Source organism: Calidris pugnax, unplaced genomic scaffold, assembly GCF_001431845.1.
Source record: "Calidris pugnax isolate Ruff unplaced genomic scaffold, ASM143184v1 scaffold145, whole genome shotgun sequence".
In the NCBI taxonomy this organism is placed as follows: domain Eukaryota; kingdom Metazoa; phylum Chordata; class Aves; order Charadriiformes; family Scolopacidae; genus Calidris; species Calidris pugnax.
In genome coordinates, this window is record NW_015090939.1 from 277,567 (window position 1) to 294,142 (window position 16,576).

The window sequence follows — 16,576 nt, forward strand, 5'->3', positions numbered from 1 at the left end:
GGGCAACCTGGTCTAGTTGGGGGTGTCCCTGCTGACTGCGGGGGGGTGGGACTAGATGGCCTTTGGAGGTCCCTTCCAGCCTGGGCAATTCTATGATTCTATGATGAGGATGAGGATGGCTGCCATCGGTGCCATGTCATGTTGCCAGATGGATGGGGGACCCTTCTGTCGGCCTCGTTGGCGTTGGGGACTCATCCCCTGGCCTCTCCTTATTCCAGGGGGAAAGATTTTTAGGCGCTGGCTCGTTTTGACTGAGGGCTGTGGCTTTTCCTGTTACACGGGGAAGTGATTTCACGTCTGGGGAAAGAGGGATCCGGGTGATTGATGGAGAAACTCTCCCCTGGCCAGCTCTTGGGTGGTGTGGACGCATCTCCCCAGCACAGTCTGCAAACTTCTCGGGATTTGCAGGTTGTAACGGTGTAAAGGGCACGGTTTTGGCCCCACCAGCAGTTTTGTTGGCAGGTACTGAACTTTCCTCCTAATAGATGAGCGATGTGGGGTTTTGGATGGGAGCAGGGATGATTTCATCACTCGCCGCCGGCGGATGGAGCAGGGCTGGGCAGCAGGGGGGGGAAGAGAAGCGAGAAGCAGCAGGATATTCCTTTCTTGCCATCCTGGGAGCGTGCTTTTTGGTCTCCAGACGAGACACACCGGACTCCTGAGGTAGCAGGGGGACTGGTGAGGTTGCCAGACCACGCTCGTGTCCTTCCAGTCAGTCACAGGGGTTGGTTTGAGAGTTAAAACACCAATTTTGGTGGGTTCTTTTGGCTCTCTCGTTTTCTTGTGCGTGGACATGCCTTAGGAGGTCAAGGCCAGTCACATCCCTTAACTGGGCCCCATTTAGGGACCAGTTACTCGAGTGGTTTCCTGTGATGGAGCTTTTCACGGCTTTTGCCTTTCCCCTGTGACTTTGCATCAGTTGTTTCTGTCTATAGGGGACCATTTACATTGTTCCAGTGAAGGGGGGAACTCAGCTAATTAATATTCATGAAAATGTTTAACGTATAGACTTGAAAACTGCATGTTAACTTCCCCAGCAAGCTGATTTTTTTTTCCCCTCCAGGGCCTCTGATCAGCAGAAAGCTCATGAGTTGGTCCCAAGCTTGACTTGCCCTGACCTTTCTCTTTCTCTCCCTTTGCCCCCAGGTGGCTGGAAGTCCAAATGGTGAACCTGACCTGCACCCAACGTTGGGTCCAGTACCTCCAGTTGCTTCAGGAATCCATCTGGCCTGGGGGAGTTTTACCAGCAGTGCCCAAACCAGCCAGGACTGAGGAACAGAAGAAAGCAGCAGCAGAGCAGGCCCTGCAGAGCCTGGTGGGGATCTTGCCAAGTAAGTGTGGCCCAGAGATCTTGAGTGGGAGAGGCTGGGGGACCCTCCAGTGCGTTGGCATCTCTGGAAATGTGGTTACACACAGCCATGGAGCCCACTCGTGCCAAGGCAGAGGGAAATGCTCATGACCTTTGAGGTTTGAATGGTTTCCTGTGAGCAAAAAACCACAGTTTCCCAGTTGTAGGTAGTTTGCATAAGCATTTGGGGAGCAGCACAGCTCGGAGAGAAAAGGATTCATGTCTTGGTGCTTCCCAGATGCAGAGTGGCCATATTCTCTGTGTTTAATGTAGTCCAGTTCCCACTGAGCCACCTCAGAGAGCTGGAGAGCTGCCGGGCAGAAAAGGACCTGGGGGGGTTGGTCAACTGTCAGCTGAACAGGAGCCAGCAGTGTGCCCAGGCCAAGAAGGCCCCCAGCATCCTGGCCTGTATCAGGAACAGCGTGGGGAGAAGGGCCCGAGAGGTGATGGTCCCCCTGTGCTGGGCACTGGTGAGACCTCACTTTGAGTACTGTGTCCAGTTTTGGCCCCCCTACCATAAAAAAGACATTGAGGTGCTGGAGTGGGTCCAGAGAAGGGCGACAAAGATGGTGAGGGGTCTGGAGCACAAGTCTTCTGAGGAGAGGCTGAGGGAACTGGGGGGGTTCAGCCTGGAGAAGAGGAGGCTGAGGGGAGACCTTCTTGCTCTCTCCAACTCCCTGAAAGGAGGGTGTAGAGAGATGGGGGGCGGTCTCTTTTCTCAAGTCACAGGCGACAGGATGAGAGGAAATGGCCTCAAGTTGCCCCAGGGGAGGTTCAGGCTGGATATTAGGAACAATTTTGTCACTGAAAGGGTCATCAGACACTGGAATGGGCTGCCCAGGGAGGGGGTTGAGGCCCCATCCCTGGAGGGGTTCAAAAGACGGGTTGATGTGGTGCTGGGAGGTCTGGTTTAGTGATGATGCTCCTTGTTTGTTGTGTGGGTGTCTATTTTTGTCAAAATTAGGTTGACGGTTGGACAAGATGATCTTGAAGGTCCCTTCCAACCTAGAAGATTCTGTGATTCAAAGGAGGTAGGGCTCAGAAAAACCAGTGCCACGCTGGGCTCCAACCTTCTGCCAGAGGGGACCGTTGCCAAAAAGGCAAATAAGGCAAAATTTTTGGCTCCTTGCTCCGAAGAGTGGCTTTGCCACTGGACTGGAATCATGAGCCCAGCTGCACTGGATTTCCTTCCCTCTCTTGAAGTTTGACACGGGGACCTTTGGCATTAAAGCAGCTGCTGCCTAATCCCTGGGAGTGCAATCTGAACTTTTAACTCCCTTCTGCAGCCTAAGGGGCCCTTACTGCCCTGTGGGGAGAAAAAAGTGCCACCAGTATGTGCCCTTCCAGGCTGGGATGCTTTTGTGGTGGTCAGTCCTGTCCCTGGCACGGTCACGTTGGGCGTGAGGTGCCTCGGGCTCAGAGCACCATCACAAACTGGGATTTAGCACCCACCAGCAGAATTCTGAGCCTGTTTCACCACAGTGGAAACGTGCAGTCCCTGAAACTTTGTCTCTGACGTTGACAGGTGTCATCCAAGAAATCCTTGGGACCAGTAAATGCCGGATGAGCTGGAAACTGGTGCTGGAGTCCCTGAGCCAGCCTGTGATTAACAGGTAGGAGGGTTTGGGGTCTCTCTACCCTTCTCTATGGGGCCTGGAAGATACTCTCAGGGCTTCACCATGAGATTCACCCTGTCAGCTTCTTGGCATGGAACATATCTGGCTAATTTTTTTAGATTGATACTATCTAAGGGCATCTGGTTTGCTTATTATGAAGGTGCATGTCTAGGACAGCGGTCTGGATGGAGATTATTGAGCCGTTCTTCTTAATTATGTCGTTGGGCCTGCTTAGTTTGTGCATGTGAGGGAACTGTCAGGGGAAATAAGAGCAAATCCTGGATTAGTTTGGTTTTAGAAGAGCTTTGGGAGCTGCGTGTATGTGGAGATGGTGCTTGTCCATGTACCCATCGCTGTGCATCTGGAAAGAAATGTTTTTGCGATGAATTACGGAGAAATTCAGGTGTCACCTCACTCCAGGAGCTGTGTTTGTGTGTTTTGTGGTGCTCAGGAGCTTCAAACACCCACTGGTTTGGGGAGGTGGGTGGAAAAAGGGTGAGCCATCCCTTGAAACATTTCTTCTGGGGTACAGGATCTTTTGTTTTTCCCCTGCTGGCAGTGGGGACGCTTCTTCCTCGCCTGAGCTTTGCCTTCTGCGTGTCTGGAGCTGATCTCCCAGCTCCCCCGTGCCCTCACCAGCCTAAGCTTTGTCTCCTCTCCATTTCAGGCACCTGGTTTTCTGCCTCTTGGACCTTCTGCTGGAGTTTTTGGTTCTGAAGGGCTCTGGCGATGAGCTGGAGACTGCGGTTGTCGCGCCGTCTGCCTCGGGTGGCCTGGACAGAGCAGGCATTTCAGCACATTAACTGGGGCTGGTGTAGCCAGCGGTGGAGGAGAGAGAGAAACAACCACAGGCATGGGATGATTTGATTTTTCAGTCTTTACTGAACATGTCTGGGAGCTTCTCGTAAAGAAAATTTTCCAGCCAGTGCTAAATGAGGCTGGTTCCAGGCTTCTCTGGGTGATGGATTAAACTCAGCAGCAGGGGCTGAAGATGCTCTTCTTCTGTGCAGCATCTGCTCCATTACTGACCTGCTGGAGAGCCTGGGATGAAGATGCCTGACCTGTGCTGAGGTGGACAGGCTGCCCACAAACCCTCTTGTCTTGCCCCACACCTGAACATCTCTAACATCTAAAGGTAGAGAGCACACAAGATGTGCTTTTGTGGCCTCAGGTTCCACCTGGCACTGGCACGCAGGGACTTGTTCTGATGGTCTCTTCTTGATAGATCTTTCTCCAGGACAGGTGAAAGAAGAACCAAATGCTGTCCCTGCTCTCCAAGCCTACACCATGCTGTATCTTACCAGAAGGAAGATGGGGAGAAGGACAGAGCAGAGAAATGTGGTGACAGCCCTGAGGACAGCATCAGGGACCCATCCCACTGCCCAACTAACTGGGAGGTCAAAAATGATGCAGAAATCCTTAGGGACAAAGTCCTCAGTGACAAAAATAAACCCTCTCCTGCTGCCACGGGTCTTCTTGTGGCATCTTTTGCTGCCTGACCAGTAGGATGCAAGCAGGGCAGACTGGTTCTGTTGAGGAGAACTCTCACCTGGCCAAAGGGGAATAGTAGTTCAGCTGGATTTTAGGATTATCATATATTTTGCCTGCCTGCTGAGTCACATTTTAGTCCCAGAGGCTCTCACCTGGAAGGCACAGGAGAAAAGGCACTGGAGGGTGACACAAGGCAAATAAACCAGCTCCCACACAAAAGCACTTGTCCCAGGAAGCTCTGGAAGAGGAGGGAGCACCTCCAGGAGGAGAACTGGACTCGTGGCATGGACAACCAGTGGGTTAGACCCAGGAATGGGCTTGTGGGCACCACCGTGATGGTTATTTCACCATGTTTTGGTGCTACAATAACAACTGTGTGTGGAGGGCTCTGGAAAGCTCATCAGGTCCCCCACTTGGGCAGCTGCCAATCAAGACTTGGGTGGTTTTGGACATGTCTGCTGCCTGCTGTTGGGTCTGTGACAAGGAAAATGGACACAGAGATTATTGACACAGAGAATGTGCACCAATGGACCAGTTTGGAGACCTGTTTTGGTGTGTTTCCTGGGAGAAATACGGACTGGACTTTGCTTATCGAGGAGATAACAACTGCTCCTGGTGTTGTCTACAGATTAAAGTGCTTAGAAGAGGAGACCTCCCAAGGGGGGACCATACAGGATCACAGCTAATGTCCATGTTACAGCATCACAGGGTGCATTGCCTACAGCCTGTTGTTTCTTGGAGCTGGATGCTCTGTCCATGTTTGGAGAGAAGGTGGTGGGACTCCAAAATGTGTATTAGGGGCAGCTTCTTAATAATGGACACAACAGTCTGTGCTTCTTTGTGTTTGTGTGCAAATACAGGGAAGGATTAGCTCACTGCCAGCAATATATATATTTTTAGGGAGCTCTAAGGACATCCCAAGACTAGACAGAATCCAATGTAATGGAGCAAAGCAGTTCTGCATCGTTTGAGGACCATTTCTCAGCAGTGATGCTTTTGGGAGGGTAACTTGCCACCTGCTTGGAAAAGAGTAGTTTGGAAAGCAGCTTGGAAGAGTAGCTTGGAAAAGAGTGTAAGAGTAGTTTAGGCAAAGCTTTGGGGAGTGCTCCATGTGGGATAATCCCAAATGGCCAAGGAGCAGGACTCCTATATATCCTTAAGCACAATATTTGCTTGGAGCAGCCTCTTCACCCCTTTCTTCACTGCCAGGCTCCTCTTTCCCTTCTTTTTCCTACTACATCCCTGCCCTCTGGCGTGGTGTGAGTTACTAAATTTTCATTTCTCTTGAAGGAAATAATTTGCCATTTCTCTTGGTGGGTTCTGAGGAGCATAGATGGAGAGCTTGGTGCTTCACTGGGGTGGTGTGACAAGGATTTGTGGTTTTACCAGACCAAGTAGCAGCATCTCCTCTGTGTTCACCAGGGAGGAGCTGGGGCAGAGAGGGATGAAGTTGGTTTCTTTGCTCAGCCAAGCAAAGTCGGGAACAGACCCCAGGAGTTTGGATTTACAAGATCTTTGTTTTAATCTCCAGAACTTTCTTTTCTTTCCTTAAAGGAAGGAAAACAGAACCTGGGGCTGCCAGAGCCCTTTCTCATGCTCTTTCTTCCTGGCGAGGCTTCAAGCTCCCATTCTCTCCTTCATAGATCTCAGGCCCTTCTCACAGCTGAGGTGAAGCTGCCCAGGAACAGCGTAGGAACAAGTAGCCCCTCTCTGTATCTTGTTGTTAAGGAATACAAAATCCAATAAAAAGTTCAGCTTTTTCTTTTTTTTTGGTCTTTCTAATGCCAGTTGATTGCCTCACTCTAATTTTCGGCTTAAACTGAGCCCGCTGGTGGCAAGCTTGTGCATTCAGGTGGGCTGCAAGTTTATTTCCATTGGACTAAGACTGGAAATACAGCTTTGGTAAAACAAACAAGGGCAACAAAAACCATTTAGCTTGCTCTCTGTGTGTCTGTACTCCCAGCAAGCTCCTTTTTTTCTGCAGGAATTTGGGCAGCAGGCTCCAGCCACTGCCCCAAATCCCTAAAGGGAGGGCGGGGAGAGCAGCTCCTGTTGTATTTCGTGTGTTCAAACCCTTGTATCAGCTTTTGTGGGTGCTGCTGCTCAAGTCTGTGTAGAAGAGTGCTGTCCTGAGAACCTGTCTTATTATTAAATAGGGAGCAAACGGATGCTCCCAATTATTTATGGCTTTTGTTCTGACTCTGTGTACAATAATCTTCCTATTTCAAGCTTGTTTCTGCATTTGGGTTTGAAATTCGCCTTTGCCAAGAAAATCCCTTTAAGACAGGCCTTGGGAAGAGGAAGCAAAGCCCCAGTAGGATTGGGAAGGTGGGGGGACAGGCCCCCCCAGGTGTCCCAAAACACCTGGCTGGGGCAGCAGGGCTGGTGACAACGGGTCTGGGACCATGGTTTGGCCTTGGTGGGACTGCTCAGACATGGGGAAGACCAAAGTCCTTAGAAGCTTGGCCTGAAACAGGAGCAGTTTGCCCATCTCTGGTGGCATCAGCGTTGCTTCTTTCTCCCTGACAAGCAAAAATCTTGATTTAGGTTTCCCAGGGAGTGTGACACCACAGAAGCAACGTGGAGATCTTTGGGCCTTTCTCCTGAAGAACCCCCCCCCCCGAGAAGCAGGGGTTGTGCTGACCCATCTCCACATCCCTCGTGTAGGAAGTTCACCTTGATATCAGCCCTGGAGGAGGAAAGCTGGTAAGCTTAGAAGGAGATATAGAATGTCTGGAAATGAGAAATTCCACGTGAAAATTGAAATATTACGTCAAAAAAAAAAGGAGGAGGAAGAAAAACCTGATACAATGAATGTTTGAGTCATGTATTATTGGGGATTAGCTCTGCCAGGGAAAAGATCCTGGACACCCTACGAAATCCATTACCTCCAGGGCAGTGAACATTTGTACAGCACATGAGGTGGGGTAGCCAAGTTCCCCTGCCTAATATCCACCCCGGGGCAGATTGGGCCCTTTCCAGTGTCAACAGCCAGAGGATCAAGCATTTATCTCTGCAGAGCAGGGGGATAATTAATACCAGATCGAACGAGGGGCTGTGCTTGAGAGCTTGGATTTGTGGGCGAGTTTTGGGGAGTGGGGTGAGGTTTATTCCTTACATCTCCTTGGGGGATATTTGCCTTGGAGCAGAGCATCAGGGCTTTGAGTTGGGATGGCATCAGGCTTTTCCAAATCGTGGCCAGGGGGAGGAGGAGGAGTCAGGGGTGTAAACCCATCAGCAGAGCTTTCCTGGAAGAGTGGAATTGGATTTGCCATCTTCTGGATTGAAATGTAAAATCCAGGTTTGGGCTAGTTCTGGCTTTCCTTGAAATAAATTAATACCATTATCCTGGCCACGGTCCAGTTCAGGTAATTATATTCTTCCTACCTTAATGCCACTCCAGCCCCCTGTCTCCACTGGATATGCTACACTCTAATTCCTGTCTGGAACTTGCTTATTATGTTACAAAGCCTTTTTATTATTTTTTTTTTCCCCTCTTTGAGTACAACTGGTGCGCAGAGCGTTCGCCAGCCCCCAGCACGATGCTGAGCTGCTTAAAATAGTAGAGAACCTGCTGTAGAGGTTTGATTTTTGCTTGGTGAGGTCCTGGAGCATCTCTCCTGACTGGTGGAGAGGCTGGTGAGGGTGTTCATGGGAGGGAACTCGGGACTCCTGGGTGGTTGTCTCACCTTCCCATGGTGCCATGTCTTCTAAGATTTGTGAAGGCTGAAGTGTGTCCTTGCTTCCAGGTGGGGAAAAATCATAGAATCATAGAATTTTCCAGGTTGGAAAAAGATTTGTGAAGGCTGAAGTATGTTCTTGCTTCCAGGTGGGGAATTCACAGAATCATAGAATTTTCTAGGTTGGAAGGGACACTTAAGATCATCAAGTTCAACCATCAACCCAACCCTGAAAAAAGCCACCACTAAACCATATCTCTAAGCACCACATCTGCCCAACTTTTATATACTTCCAGGGATGGTGACTCCACCACTTCCCTGGGCAGCCTCTTCTAATGCTTAATAACCCTTTCAGTGTAGAAATTTTCCTAATATCCCTCCTAAACCTCCCCTGGTGCAACTTGAGGCCTTTTCCTCTTGTCTTCAAGGAGAATATTGGCCGTGTCCTAACGTAAATATGTCCTGACCTCCCTGTTGTCAAATGGAGCAGCCCTGCCTTGATTTGAGGGTAAGAGTCATAGGATGGTTAGAGTTAGAAGGGACCTTGAAGATCACCAGGTGATCACCAGGGACATCTCCCACCACACCAGGTTGCTCCAAGCCCCCTCCAACCTGGCCTTGAACCCCTCCAAGGATGGGGCAGCCACAGCTTCTCTGGGCAACCTGAACCAGGCTCTTACTGCAGGAAATAGGGTTTATTTGCTGTATTAATGCTAAAAAGTACCTGGTTTCCCCTTTGGAGCGTAAGTTTCTTGTCCATGTTGGTGCCTCGTTGACCTTTCCATCTCCTGCAGTCGATGCATTGAGTTGGTGGGTTTTTTTTTTTTATTTTTATTTTTTTTTTCATCCTTTTGAAAAGTATTTAAAGTCGCCTTCTTTCCTTACCCTTTCAATTGCTCTCTCTCCATCTCCTGGCCTCGCTGAGCTCCTGAAGAGGTTGCTCAAGCGGTACTTGAGGAGAGCGTCCCCCAGTTCCCCCAACTTCCTTCCTGTTCCCAGGCCCTCATGCTCTTCCCCGGCCCTTGAGGACAAGGAGGGGGGGTGAGGATCAAAGACCATAAAACCACTGTTTTTTTTTTTTAAAAAACAAAAAAAAAACCACCATAATGCCCACTGCTTCTCTCGAGTGTCGCATCTGGCGGAGCCTCATTAACCTTCTGCTTCCCCCTCCTACTCCTTTGCCCCTGAAAATCAACAGAGCCAAACAGAACGGGTTGCCCTGATGGAAGGGAGGCTTGAAGTGTGCGTGCTCAGGGTGAAAAAGCAAAAGCAAAGCTGTGGGCTAAAAGCCCCCCCTTCTCCAGGAGGGCCACTTGGCTTTTATTACCCCAAAAACGGAGGAGCTCTTTCAATCCCGATGCTCTTTAGAGTTGAGCTCTTTAACTTTCCCCCTTCCTCCCCTCTCGGGCTTCATTCTCCCCTTGTTCCCCTCCTTCCTTTCTTTTTTGTCCTGTGAGAAGGAGTCTTTTAATCCCCTTGTACTGCAGATTAAAGCTATTATAGCCTTCCCCCGAGCTGACATTTTCTCAGAGAGGCTCACAGCCAGATCTTTATGAGTGCTCTCTGTCTGTCTGCTCTTTGCTTTTCTTCTAACCTCCCTTCCTGACCTTTCCCTGAAGAGGGAAGGGTCGGAGCGAGCAATCCCATGTAGGCAGAGGCCCGGTCTCAGCGGGGCTTGGGGGATGCAGGAAATTAAGACCCCTGAAAATGAAGGAGTAAATAAGGAGAGAAAGAAAAAAGATGATGGGAACGAAGCGGCAGAACCCAAGCGAAATTCAGAGGAGAGGCTGGGGGAACCACCAAGCTGGTGAGGGGCCTGGAGAACAAGTCCTGTGAGGAGAGGCTGAGGGAACTGGGCATGTTTAGTCTGGAGAAGAGGAGGCTGAGGGGAGACCTCATTGCCCTCTACAACTCCCTGAAAGGAGGGTGGAGAGAGGCAGGTGTTGGCCTCTTCTCCCAAAGGACGAACGACAAGACCAGAGGAAATGGTCTGAAGTTGGGGCAGGGGAGATTTAGATTAGATATTAGAAAGAATGACTTTGCTGAGAGAGTGGTCAGGCCCTGGAACAGCCTGCCCAGGGAGGTGGTGGAGTCACCATCCCTGGAGGGATTTAAGAAACGTGTAGACATGGCTCTTCAGGGCATGCTCTAGTGCCCAAGGTTATTGGTTTATGGTGAGGTGTTGAGTGTGGGGTTTAGTTGGTGGGTGTGGTGTTTTTGGTGGGTGTTTGGTGTGGTGTGTTTTGTATTTGTTTGGTTTTGTTTGTTTGTTTGTTTGTTTTTTGTGGTTGGACTCGATGATCTCAGAGGTCCCTTCCAACCACTAAGATTCTGTGAACTGGGGTTACTCAGCCTGGAGAAGAGGAGGCTGAGGGGAGACCTTCTTGCTCTCTACAACTCCCTGAAAGGAGGGTGTAGAGAGGTGGGGGTCGGTCTCTTTTCTTAAGTCACAGGCGACAGGACAAGAGGAAATGGCCTCAAGTTGCACCAGGGGAGGTTCAGGCTGGATATTAGGAAAAATTTTTCCACTGAAAGGGTCATCAGCCCTTGGAATGGGCTGCCCAGGGAGGTGGTTGAGGCCCCATCCCTGGAGGTGTTCAAAAGACGGGTTGATGTAGTGCTGGGAGGGATGGTTTAGTGATGATGCTCCTTGTTTGTTGTGTGGGTGTCTATTTTTGTCAAAATTAGGTTGACGGTTGGACAAGATGATCTTTAAGGTCCCTTCCAACCTAGAAGATTCTGTGATTCTGGGTTGGGAACCACACGTGGGGCTTGGGGTTGAGTTTTGCAAACGGTCCTGTCTTTATGAGGAGCCAAACTCTAAACCTGGGACTCATCTTTAGTCGCAGAGTGGGGTTACCTGAAGCCTAAGCTGTGGTCCAACTCCTTGCCTCGTGTTTGTCTCAAAGATCATAGAATCTCATGGGGTTGGAAGGGACCTCTGGAGATAATCCAGTCCAACCCCCTGCCAGAACAGGGCCACCCAGAGCAGGTCCCACAGGAACGTGTCCAGGTGGGGTTTGAATGTCTCCAGAGAAGGAGACTCCACCACCTCCCTGGGCAGCCTCTGCCAGGGCTTCAAAGTCAAGAAGTTCCTCCTCATGTTTAGGTGGAACTTCTTATATTCAAGTTTGTGCCTGTTTTCTCTTGTCCTGTCCCTGGGCACCACTGAAAAAAGCCTGGCCCCATCCTCCTGACACCCACCCTTGAAGTATTTCCAGGTGTTGATCAGATCCCCCCTCAGCCTTCTCTTCTCCAGACTAAAAAGACCCTTTCAATGGATAGTGGATCCAGCCACCTGTAAGCACACAGGAAGAGGCTGAGTTTGTGAGCTCTCAGGGACAGGAGTGACCAACTGCTGGTGCTTTCTCTTTCCACGACAGCAGATTTCTCAATATTTATCGTCAAATGGTCGTACCTCACCTCTGAGGTTGCAGAGCAGATCCATGTGCTGGTCCGTGTCTCGTACACATCGTAAAAACACAAAAGGATGGGGGTATTTTGCCTAAAAGTGCCTGCTCTAATGGCAGAAACATCTTTCCTACGGAGTGTTTCTGGCTCTCGTCCTCAGTCCTGTTGCTACGAGGTGGCCTAGAGCTGTCCCCGAGTCCTTGGCGAAGCACCAAGGAAGGTGAAAAGCCCCAAAATGGAGAAATAGTGTAAAATTACCCCAATCCAGGCCCCCTTTCAGGTGTGTGTACGACGCACGAGGACACGATGGTGAATAGGAGGGGTGTCTGTTGCCAACAAGCTCTTTGAGGAGTTTGGTTTCCTCTTCTTTGGGGCCTCCAGTGAGAACCTGGGAGGGTGGTTCTGAGCCATTGTTTCACTCAGGTGTAAAATAGGGTTGAGAACCTCATCATGGGGTTGTGATCAATGGAGTAGGGTTGAGTTGGAGACCTGTAGCCAGTGGTGTCCCCGGGAGGTCGATACTCGGTCTGGTCTTGTTCAACATATTCATCAATGACCTGGATGAGGGGACAGAGTGTATCCTCAGCAAGTTGGCTGATGGTACCCAACTGGGAGGACTGGCATCCACCATCCAGGGTGACCTGGACAGGCTGGAGAGCTGGGCAGAGAAGAACTAATGAAGTTCTTCAAGGGCAAGCGTAGGGTCATGCATCTGGGGAGGAAGAACGCCAGGCACCAATAGAGGTTAGGGGTGGACCTGCTGGAAAGCACTTCTGAGGAGAAGGATCTGGGGGTCCTGGTAGAAGGTAAATTATCCAGGAGCCAGCAATTCTGGAGAATTTATACCCTGGATGGAGGCTGTTTTCCTCAAGGCAGGAGAGCCAAGGGCTGGACAGGCCCTGCATCCCCATTTTCCACAGAGATGGTGGCAGGAGCATCACCAAACACTTTGGGGACAGGAGGATTCTCAGCCAATCCTTTGGAGGTGCTCAAGAAAAAAGCTCTCAAAACTTGCAGCTTGGAAGGGTTTGTGCTGGAGCGTGTTGGAAACGACAGCCGCGAGCTCGTTTAATAGAATTAACTTTCACTGACAAAAGCAAAAACTTAATAGAGCTTGATGGGGTGTGTGGAGCCCGGAGCAGACGTGGTTCAATAAAAACATATTGCCTTTTGAGACAGCGATGAAATGCAGCCCCGGGAAGGGTCTTCACCACCAGAGCTTCCTTGGAGGAGATTCCAGAGGGCTCATCCTCTTTTTTTTGGAGAAGCCACCAACCCGATGGCCTCACCTGGAGTGACACTACGGTTTTTCTCCCCGTCCTCTATCATGATAGCGCCTGAAGGACCCAGAATTTCAGAATTTTTTACTGAATTTTTAGAGTTGGAAGGGACCATAGAGATCATCTAGTCCAACTCCCCTGCCAAAGCAGGACCACCCAGAGCTTGTCAGAGCATGTTACTCAGGAGCATCCAGGTGGGGCTTGAAAATCTCCAAAGAAGAGGACTCCACAACCTCCAGGGCTCTGTCACCCTCACCGTGAAGAAGTTCTTCCTCATCTTCAAGTGGAACCCTTTATGTTCCAACTTGTGCCCGTTGCCCCTTGTCCTCTCACTGGGAACCACTGAAAAGAGTCTGGTTCCCTCCTCCTTCAACCCTCCCTTGAGATACTTGTCGGCATTGATAAGGTCTCCCCTCAGCCTTCTCTTCTCCAGACTAAAGAGTCCCATACACTCTGTCCCCTCAGCCAAGTCACTGATGAAATGGCATCGGTTCTCTTGGGAGCCACCTTGCAGCAACGGGGTAAAATGATTAAATATTGAGTACTTCCCATCAAATTGACATTTTTAGTGCCCCCGCCGTGTTCTCTTTTCACACACCGGCGGCTCCTCCCGCTGTGAGGGGCTTTTAACCCCCCTCCCACAACCCCCATCATCGTTTCTCCATCCTTATTGCTCCCTTATTGCTCCCTCCCGCTCGCAGCTGAGAATTAAAAGCCACATAATAAAGAGCCCCCTGGAAATGGAGGGGGGAGAAACCCACAAAAAAAAAAGAAAAAACAACCAAAAAATTAGCCCCCAAGCCCTTGAAATGCTAATGAATCATGGGGACAAATCAAATGACTAGTCGGAGAAAAATGCCTTTAGATATATGTGAGGAACTTCTGACTTAACCAAGTATCGGACTTAATGACTATAAGTGAGATGTTAAAAAGTTCGGCATTAAATCTAGTGATGGGACCAATCTTACAGTTTTTTTTTAACATGAAACTCTAAGTGAATTGATCTAGGAATTTAATGGAAGATGTGAAAAGAAAACTCGACAAATGCCGGGTGTTTAGCAAAGATCAGTTGCTTAGGCTGAATCAGCCTAAGAAAGGAAAGGTATTAAAGGAGGTCTAACATGTTATATAAGTTATTGGATCAGATTTATTATAATTTGAACATTAAATTCAAAGCTGAGTGAGACTTTATGCCTTTACAGTGAAGACTGCTAAAAGAGTGTAGACTTTGTTATTATTATAAAAATACTATTTTGACCAAAAAAAAAAGAGTAATAGTGCAACACTGACTTTGGCACTGGATATGTATCCTGGGATTAATACTGGCATGATTATATCTGTAGTTTTACAAGAGAAAAAAAAAAAAAAAAAAAAAAGCAGGTTCCTTGTTTGAGGCTGGGATTCATCTGCCTCTCCCCGTGGAGATAAAGAGGCCCTTTCACCCCAGCAACCAGAAGGTTGGAGCTGGATATGTGCTTACCATGGCTGGGAGCTGCCAGCCCTGGGGGCTGATGGTGGTGACATTTCCACACCCCCCCCCTCCATCCCCAATCCCAGATTAGACATCCCCAGTGCAAAAAAAACCACAAAAAACCCAAAAAAACCCTCCATTAGAGTTGCTGGGGAGACTGCCCCCTTCATAAGGCTGCAGGCTTGGGAGCGAGCTGGGGTCGCTATGAAACCGGGGCCACTTTTCTGCAGATTAAGGTTAATAAAAAGCCCCCCGACCCCCCACACAAAGAGAAAAAAAAAAAAAGCTTCTTGCTCTAAAAACAGTAATTACAGAGCCCGGGGGGGGGTTTCCTTGGGGGGGATTCAGGCAGATTTGACATGGGAGCGTTTCACACGCCCCCCCCTCCTCTTTTTGGATTTCATTAGGGGCAAGCTGGGCTGCCAGGGGAACTTTTGCCCCCCCCCCCCCCCCCCCCCCAGTTCCCAAAATGGGGACGGTTGAGCTGCTTTGATGATTTGCTTCGCAAGCGATTTGGCTGATGCTGCCCACCCCCAAAAAAAAGCCCTGGGGGGCACGATGGGACGGTGAGTTGGTCCGTTGTCCCAGCCCCGCTGCCCCCAATCCTCACCTCTGTGGCCACCACTTATTTTAGCAAAATTTGGAGGTCTTGGATCTACCTCTCAAACTTCTCCAAACCCCACCATCTGCTCCCAAGGTGCTTAAAAAGAGAAGCAAACTCTCTATTTGGGAGGCAAGATGTAACCCAGGTAGAAATGGAGGCAAGCAAAGCCTTGCAGGACCAAAACTTGGAATTTTGGACTCGCCGTAATTATTGTGTTGATTTTCTTCCCTTCAAGTGGAACACCCAGGGCGTTGCAGTGTAAGGACCCACAGCTCTGGATCAGGGTCATGGAATTGTTGGAGTTGGAAGGGACCTTCTAGAGATCCTCCAGTCCATCCCCTTGCCCTGATGAAATCACATCAGTCAGGATCCCATCCAGGAGGGGCTTGAAGATCTCCAGAGAAGGGGACTCCACACCCTCCCTGGGCAGCCTGTCCCAGGGCTCTGCCACCCTCACCCCAAAGAAGTTCTTCCTCAGATTTCAGTGGAGCTTCCCCTGGTCCAGCTTGTGCCCGTTGCCCCTTGTCCTGTCCCTGGGAACCACTGAGAAGAGTCCGGCTCCATCCTCCTTCAACCCACCCTTCAGATCCTTGTCAGCATTGAGAAGGTCTCCCCTCAGCCTTCTCTTCTCCAGGCTCAAGAGCCCCAGCTCTCTCAGCCTTTCCTCATCAGGGAGATGCTCCAACCCCTCCATCATCTCTCTTGCCCTACGCTGGACTCTTTCCAGCAGTTCCCTGTCCCTCTTGAACTGGGGAGCCCAGAACTGGAGGCAGGATTCCAGTTGTGGCCTCCCCAGTGCAGAGCAGAGGAGGAGAATGACCTCCCTTGACCTCCTGGCCACACTCTTCCCTACACAGCCCAGGATCCCATTGGCCTCTTGGCCACAAGGACACATTGCTGGCTCATGGACAATTTACTATCTACCAGGACCCCCAGATCCTTCTCCTCAGAAGTTCTTACCAGCAGGTCCACCCCTAACCTCTACTGGTGCCTAAATAGGCACCACGATCCTTATTGAAGGCTGTTCCTCACCCGATTTGCTCCACCACCAAAAATAACCTGTTCCACCCCCTCCGGCGAGCTTCACCTGAAGCCCAAAAGCTGCAGGAGAACAGGGGGTATCAAAGTGCATCACACATCAAAGGCTTGAAAGTAAACACCAGCGATGTCTCTTTTTTTGATCACATTCCTTTCCCCGACAGGCTGGTGATTTCCGAGCCAAGAATGTCACTAACCTCTCATATTTCTCCTGGTCATTTCTGGCCTGAAATTGGAACGTAGCCACGGGCAAAAAAAAATAAAAAATAAAAGGGGCGTGGGGGTTGGATGCCCTGGTGTCAGGGCTCCAGATTTAAGAGACATTATCTCATCGATAGCGAACAACAAGGCTGGCACGCCATCAGGCATGATATTCCCTGGAAAGTTCAGCCTGGGGAGGGGCTGAGGGACAGGAGAAGACAGCTCTGTTTGTGATGCTGAGCTCGCCCTAGTCCATCGTGGTGAGGTCCTGGCTGGAAGCCTCAGCCACGTGATGGTGTTTGACAGGTTGAGAGAGTTGAGGGGGTTCAGCCTCATCATTCAAAAACGGGTTTTTCCTTAATTTCTCCGGCTCTTGAGGGGTTGTGTGGGATGAAGGGGCTTCATATCAGGGCAGGAAGGACGTGGACCTGTTGGA

At 50.0% G+C, this 16,576-nt stretch overlaps 1 protein-coding gene across 2 annotated transcripts in view; it reads left to right on the top strand.

The window, feature by feature from the left end:
* Window positions 1-16,576, top strand: part of LOC106893671 (sorting nexin-19-like) — a 129,148-nt gene that overhangs the window by 27,204 nt on the left and 85,368 nt on the right. Inside the window, exons 9-11 of one of the 2 annotated variants that reach the window (XM_014951838.1) lie at window positions 1,147-1,331; window positions 2,874-2,961; window positions 7,003-7,161. In XM_014951838.1, coding sequence (XP_014807324.1) covers window positions 1,147-1,331; window positions 2,874-2,961; window positions 7,003-7,161 — 432 coding nt within the window. Of the gene's footprint in view, window positions 1-1,146; window positions 1,332-2,873; window positions 2,962-3,631; window positions 6,223-7,002; window positions 7,162-16,576 lie in introns of those variants that run through there. The other variant, XM_014951839.1, reaches the window with a different exon arrangement.